The sequence below is a fragment of the Scylla paramamosain genome, chromosome 36 (genome assembly GCF_035594125.1).
Source record: "Scylla paramamosain isolate STU-SP2022 chromosome 36, ASM3559412v1, whole genome shotgun sequence".
Lineage (NCBI taxonomy): Eukaryota > Metazoa > Arthropoda > Malacostraca > Decapoda > Portunidae > Scylla > Scylla paramamosain.
In genome coordinates, this window is record NC_087186.1 from 15,476,908 (window position 1) to 15,484,407 (window position 7,500).

Genomic DNA, 7,500 nt, shown 5'->3' on the forward strand with positions numbered 1-7,500 from the left:
CCACACTACCCCTGGAAGGAGGCCACACCCATGTACCTCGACTACCTCACTAATAGGGAAGGCAACACGCCCCCGGCCACCCACCACAAGTATCACGCCCCTGGGAATTACATAGGGTACCCTGAGAGTAACGTAGGGTACCCGCCGAACACTGTGGTGGGGTACCCTAACTATGGATACCCCGTGGTGGAGTCCTCGCCCAATGACGTGGTGAACCAGACCTTCGTCACCCCGTGGGACGCCGCAGTGTGGGACCAGCCGCTGGACCCCAATGTGTGCCGCACCCTCGGGGGACTCACCAGGCCCCAGCTGCAGGTGTGCAATAGGTGAGTGTTGATCCTGTCTTGCTGTGCCTACGGGCGGGTTGTGTCTTGTTTGTGTTTTCTCTTTTTTTCTTGTATTTGTGTCGCTTGTTGGTCTATTTCTAATGTAAGAGTGAGTCGGTATTTTCATTGTCTCATTCTTTTCACTGGTAAGCTCTACAACTCTGCCTTTTTGTTTGCTCTTCCTTCTATCATTGTTCAGTCCATCTGTTCAATGTAAGAGTTAGCCAGTACCCTTACTCTCTCATTCCTTTCACTGATAAACTGCAACTCTATCTTATTCTTTTTTCCTTTTCCGTCTATTGTTCTGTCCACCTTATCAGTGCAAGATTTAATCAGTATTTCCACTCTTTCATCCCTTCCACTGGTAAACTCTGGAGCTCTTGACCCATTTTTTTCTTTCATTATTGTTCTGTTCATGTTGATATTCTAATAAGTTCATAATAATTTCATCACGCATTCCGCTTTCTCTTCACCTCATCCATCTCAGCAATGCAAGACTCAGCCAGTACTTCCACTCATCCCAAGTAAACTCTGGAACTCCCTACCTGATTCTGCCTCTCCCTCTTCCCTCTCCCAGCCTCGCCCTTCTGAAACCCTCCCTGGCGCCACGTGACCTTGTTGCTGCGCCATAACTCAATTACCCCTGACCCCTCTGGCGCCCCCTTCACCTTGACTTCTCTACCGCCCCCTCACCTTGAGCCCCTGCCCTTACACGCCCCTCCCTCTCCTGCCGTCCCCTTATAACCCTGGCCCCTTCCCCTTCCTCTGTCGCCAACCATGTCTCCTGCTTCCTACTGCTCCCCTGCCTCCCCTAAGCTGGTCCCCCTAATAGCATCGTCTACCTTCACCCTTTGCTTCTTTAGTTAATTACCGAAGTTTTCCAGCACTCCTCTTCCAGTTTTCTTTCATGACCACTCGATGCCTGTGCCTATCCAGACTACTTTCCAGCATCACAATGGAATCTGGACGTCTCATTAATATCACGAGTAACTGATTTAAGATAGAAAAGACGCGATGTTTATCCAGATTTCTTTGCTGGACACTAAATTTCATACCACCACCAAGAAGATAAATAAAATAAGGAATCGGAAGGGGAAAAAAAAAAAAAAAAAGGTATATATGTGTGCTATCAGAATGCAAGTAAAAAAAAAAGAAAAAAAAAAAAACTGGACGAAAGCACGTATATACTCTATTGAAAAGGGGTGAGAAAAGTAAAAAAAAAAAAAAGAAAGCTTAAACAGTACAACATACTCCCATACAAATCCCAAATTTTATCTCCCTTATAAAATAAAAAAATCGTAAATGGAAAAAAAGACATGTTTTTAGAAGTACAAAGCACCTACATAAAGCAAAGAAAGGCCAGAGAAGCGAGACAAAAACACACGCAGATAAAAGAAAAGAGAAAGTCGATAAAGAAAACGTGCGAAACACCAGTACAAAGAACCAGAAGGCGAGAAAAGCGAGACAAAGCACGTGTAAAAACAAAAAGCACACAAAAAAACAAAACAAAAACCAAAAAACACCAAAAAAACACACCAAAAAAAACAAAAAACACCCGAACACTAAACGAACTTACAAAACATCTATATCAACAAAGTAGCGGCAGGCAGGCAGACAGGCAAAGGATACAGGCAGAGAAAGAGAGAGAAGTAGACACAGGAGACGGGACAAAACACCTGCTCGTCTCACTAACCCGCCCTTGCCTCGCCGCACGGTCATATAGGTCCCTGGTGCCTTTGACTCCGCCGCCGCAGTGACTGAGCATGCTGCGGGTGCTCCTAAATACATGTTCCCACTGAGCACTTACGTATGTTGGCGGGTCTCTGTGCCGGGGAGCTCTTTGACATGCGCGGGGTGGCCAGGCTTAATGAGGTGCAGGGCCCGGGGTGAGCTCCAGCAAGGGGACCCTCTACTACCCTCTCTCTTTCTTTCTCTCTGTCTTTCTTACTCGACACAAAGGAATGTAAAGGAAGGGCAAAGTTGTTAGTTGTTGGTGTGTTTGGTTTCATGTGGTTAGGTTAGTTTGGGTAGTGTAAAGTAGTCAGAGAGAATGAGAGAGAGAGAGAGAGAGAGACGTAGAGAAAGGAACATGAAGGAAAAAATAGAAAGGAAAGCCAAAACTGATGCCCTATTTCATCTTATGTTTGTATTAAGTCTGTCTAATCTAAAGTAAGAGATTGTGAAGAGAAAGAAAGAGACGTACAACGAAACACACACACACACACACACACACACACACACACACACACACACACACACACACACACACACCACTGACTTAGCATTCCGCGGACACCTGAGAATGAACACTAATTAAGAGGATCAGGAAGCAGAGAGAAGATGCAGCCAACCATTGCTATTGTTGATTATGCGACGCCGGGGTGAAGCGATAAACAACGCCCCTTCCCCCCAACACCCCACCACCACCACCACCACCACCACCACCACCACCACCACCGCTATTACTATTACTACTAAAACAAGAGATAAAACCCTTAACTAACTACTACTATTACTATTACTCCTCCTCCTCCTCCTATTACTACTACTACTACTACTGCTACTTATCTTTCTATACCTCATTCTTCACTTCATCAACGCCCTTCTAATTCCTCTTCAATAAATTCTTAACACCTTCACTACCTCTTTCATCTCCTTAGCTAACCTCTTCATCAACGTACCAGTAATTCTTTTAACCCTTTTCAAAATTGTTAGATCCTTTTTGAAATATTCGATTCTTTTCTTTAATAGTGTGATCCTTCTCAAACACTCCGCAATCCTTTTCAGGCACTTTCCGATCTTTTCCACCTTTCAGTCCTTCCAAACTCTTCTAGATCCTTTCCAAAACATTGTTCCATGCTTCTAAACACTCTTCAACCATCCACCACCTCTCTTCAATCCTCCACAACCCTTTATCTCCAAACCCACAGGACCCTTCTCACCCACCCCATCTCTCTTTCTCTCTCTCTCTCTCTCTCTCTCTCTCTCTCTCTCTCTCTCTCTCTCTCTCTCTCTCTCTCTCACTTCTACAGGTAATTGAGAAAGGGTCTGGAGGAAGACATAAAAGGGTTTTGGTTACTTAAAAAGGATTAAGGCAAACAATCTTACACCTTCTCCCTTAACACCATTCCAGTTAAGGAGGCGAGGGAGGGAGAGGGAAAGGGTTAAAGGGAGAGTTAAGGTGCAAGGGAGGGTACTTAATATGGTCATCGCTTCCCCTATGCAGCCATTAAGGGAGAGTCGAGGTTTATAAGGCACGGCAGTTTGCTCCCTAGAAACACCTTTAATGTACCTGTGTTTCTCGTACCTGTTGTTTGTGTTGTAGTTTTGACAGTTTTCTTTCGTGTCCTTTCTTTTTTTTTTTCTTCTTTCTTTCTCCTGTTTTTTTCCTGACTTCCATTTTCTGTCTCTTTTTTTTTTTACTTTCCTTTTCTTTCCTTTCTTTTCTCTCCTTCACCTATTCTCTCTACCTATTCCACTTCCTGTCTTTTCTTTCACCTTCATTTCCTTCCTTTCTCTTTCATTTCTTTCCATTTCTTCCCTTCACTTGTTTTCGCTACTTTTTCCATTCTCTGTTTCTCTCCATTCCCTTTCTTTCCTTTCCTCCTCTTCTCTTCCCTTCTCTCCACATGTCCTCTCTCTATTCTTTGTCCCCTTGTCTCCTCTTCTTCCTCTCTTCCCATTCCTTCATTTTTCTCTCCCTCTTCTCCTCAAGCTTCCTTCTCCTTGTTGTTTGTTCCTGTCCTGTATGTGAAGCAGTCTCTCTTTCTCTATTTATTTTAATTTTTCTTCTTTCTTCTCTTCCTCCAACGAATCCTTAGTCTTTGTTTGCATTAATTTCCATCGTGCAAGAAAATGAATAAATAAAGAAAGAATAATAAAATAGATTAAAGAACGAATTTACAACTGATTTTACTAATTACAACGTTTTCCTCCTCCTCCTCCTCCTCCCCCTCCTGCAGGAACAGAGACATCGCAGGGGCGGCGGCCATCGGACTGACGCTGGCGGTGCGGGAGTGTCGGCGGCAATTCGCAAATCACCGCTGGAACTGCACGGCGCTCACCACGCCCTCCAACAACCCCCACACGGCGGCCATCATGACGCGAGGTGAGGTCAATTAGGTTGTTAGGTAGTTAGGGAAGTAATGATGGATGTTTTATGGTCTTTTTTTCTCTCTCTCTTTCTATTTAATTGCTGTTCTGTTTTTTTTCTGTTTTTGTTTTTGTTTTTCATATTGTTATTTTTTTTGTTGTTATTGTTGTTCATTTTCATTTTTTTCCTTCTCTAGTTCTTGTTTTTGTTTTTCTTCCTCTTGTTCCTTTCTTCCTTCTTCCTTACCTTTTTTTCTTCTTCTTCTCTTCTTTTTCTTCTTGTTTTTATTATCATTACTATTCGTCGACTGCTTATCGCTTCTATTATTCCTCTTTCATTTCTTACTTCTTTGTTTTCCTTCTTCTTACTTTCATTTTTCTTCTTTATCTTCTATTTCTTCGTCTACCCTTTATTTCTTCCCTCATTCCTCTCTCATTCCTTATTTCTTTCTCTTCCTTCTTCAAAGTCTTTATTCTCTCCTCTCTCCATTCCCCTTTAACTTCCTCTCTCTATCTTTCTCTCTCCTTCCTTTCTCTCATATTTCCTATCTCAGTTTTCCTTTCCTTCTCTTCTTCCTACCCTCCTCCTTCACTTCTTTTATTTCCTCTTTCATCTTTCCATCTTTCCTTCACTCGTTTACTCTCTTCCCTTCTTATACACATTCCTTCCTCTCTCTCTCTCTCTCCCCATCTATTTCCTTCATCTTTCCTTCACATCCTGACATACATTCCTACCTTGCTCCACCTTCCTCCCTTCCCTCCTCTTTTTCTCTGTTTCCTATCTCGTCTCTCTCTTTTTCCTTCCCTTCTCCCTATCTTCTTTCTCTTTTTATTTCTTCCTTCATCTTTCCATCCTATCTTCCTTCTTCTACACATTCCTTCCTTCCTAACATCCTAACATACATTCCTACACTCCTCCTTCCCCTCCCCCTCCATTACGGCAGCCACGCCCCTCGGGACAGCACTAACAGGTCCCCGCCGGCAGAGGGACACGAGCCACGCCCCTTCGACAGGCAGGTAGCGAGGGTCCTCACCTGTCTCACCTGTTGATCCTTGTCCCCTATTACCTGACGGAGGGAGATGAGGGATAAGAGAGAGCAGAGGGGAGAGAGGGAGAGGTAGAGTGAGAGAGAGTGAGAGGAGTTTACCTGTTGATTCCCAGAGGATGGAGGGGATGAGGAGGGGATGATAAGAGGATAGAGAAGAGGAAGAGATGTGAAAAATAAGAGAGACATGAGGAAAGAAAGAATAAACAGGAGAGGAAATAGAGATGAGTGAGGTGGGATATGAAAATGAAGTGGAGATGAGAAAAGAAGAGAAGAGGAGAAGAGAGGAGAGAAGAGGTACAAAAGACACGATAACGGAATGGAGAAGAGGAAATAAGTAAGAGATGAAGAAAGAAGAGAGGGGATGAGGAAAGAAAGGACGGGAAGAGGAGAAAGAGGAGAGAAGAGGAACGAAGCGAAAGAAAAACTGAAAAAAAGAGTATGAAAAATTTTTTGAAGGAAGAGAATAAGACACAGGAAAAAAACAAAGAAGGAAGCGAGAAGGAATAGAAAACAATGGAAAAGAAATACGAGTAAGGTGAATGACAAACAATATAAAAGAGAAATACGAAAGAGGAAAGAGAATGAATCAGGAGGGAGAGAAAAAGAGAGACAAGAGAAGTGAATAAAAAAAAAACAAAAGGAAAAAAAAAGGAAAAGGAGAAGCAGACAATGAAAAAGGCAATTAATTTTAAGATGTAAGGAAAATATTAAGTTTTTTTTTCTTAATGTTTGAAATGAAATATATAAAGAAACGTAAATGAAAGACAAGGAGGAGGAGGAGGAGGAGGAGGAGGAGGAGGAGGAGGAGGAGGAGGAGGAGGAGGAGGAATGATGAAGGCGGGACCTTAGATAATGTACAGGGTGACGTCTCTCTCTCTCCTCCTCCTCCTCCTCCTCCTCTTCAAATTGACAAGATAAGTCCTCTTACCTCCCTCCCATTCACTTCCAAGACGCTCTTAATCTTCCCTCCCCCTCCTCCCTTCCTAACACCTTTATTAACCCCCTCCCCCATTTCTTCCCCCATCACTAATCCCCTACCTCCCTTCCTCCTCATCCCATCCTTCCCCTCCCTTCCTCCGCTCCTTTAAACAGATTCCTTCACATAGTATTCTACCCCCTCCCCTCTTCCTTCTCCTCCCCGCGTCTCTTCCCCCTTCCCTCCCATCCCTTCCTTTTCTTCCCCCTCCTCCTTCAATGTAATCCCATGTAATCCTAAATAATCCTTCTCCTTCACTACCTAGCGAAGAAAAGGGAGAAAAAAACGTACTCAGTCATTTCCTACTTATAAATGGAGGAAAAAAAGAAGAAAATAAGATGAAACGATATTTTTTGGGGGTGAAACTGAGATTAGATAAGAAAAAAGAAATACTACACACACACACACACACACACACACACACACACACACAACAACAACAACAAAAGGAAAAAAAAAGAAGAAAAAGGTACTCAGTCATTTCCTACTTATAAATGGAGAAAAAAAAGAGGAAAATAAAATGAAACGATATTTTTTTGGGGGGTGAAACTGACATTAGATAAAAAAAAATTCATACATACAACAAAAGAAAAATTATAAGATGTTGAACTAGAAATATTACTTGACTAAAATTAAAGTAGCAAGTTAGAGATAAATAGATAGATAGATAGATAGATAGATAGATAGATAGATAGATAGATAGATAGATAGACAGATAGATAGATAAATTAATATACAAATACAGCAATTATGAAATACATCACAACAACAAAGAAAACAAAATGAAAGAGGGCAAAAATAATAAAAATCAGGACAATAATGAAAATGAAATAAAGGAAAAGAAATAAATGAAGAAACAAAGAGAGAATGAAAGAAAGAAAACTACAATTTGATCTCGATGTGTGTGTGTGTGTGTGTGTGTGTGTGTGTGTGTGTGTGTGTGTGTGTGTGTGTGTGTGTGTGTGTGTGTGTGTGTGTGTGTTATTTTTTGCACTTTTGACTGGCTAGAAAGTATCAATTATGCTCTCTCTCTCTCTCTCTCTCTCTCTCTCTCTCT

At 42.2% G+C, this 7,500-nt stretch overlaps 1 protein-coding gene across 1 annotated transcript in view; it reads left to right on the top strand.

The window, feature by feature from the left end:
- Positions 1–7,500, top strand: part of LOC135091115 (protein Wnt-4-like) — a 33,979-nt gene that overhangs the window by 19,342 nt on the left and 7,137 nt on the right. Inside the window, exons 2-3 of the mRNA XM_063988474.1 lie at positions 1–326; positions 4,289–4,434. The exon at positions 1–326 is cut by the window's left edge and continues 109 nt beyond it. Of these exons, the coding sequence (XP_063844544.1) occupies positions 1–326; positions 4,289–4,434 (472 nt within the window). The remainder of the gene's footprint in view (positions 327–4,288; positions 4,435–7,500) is intronic.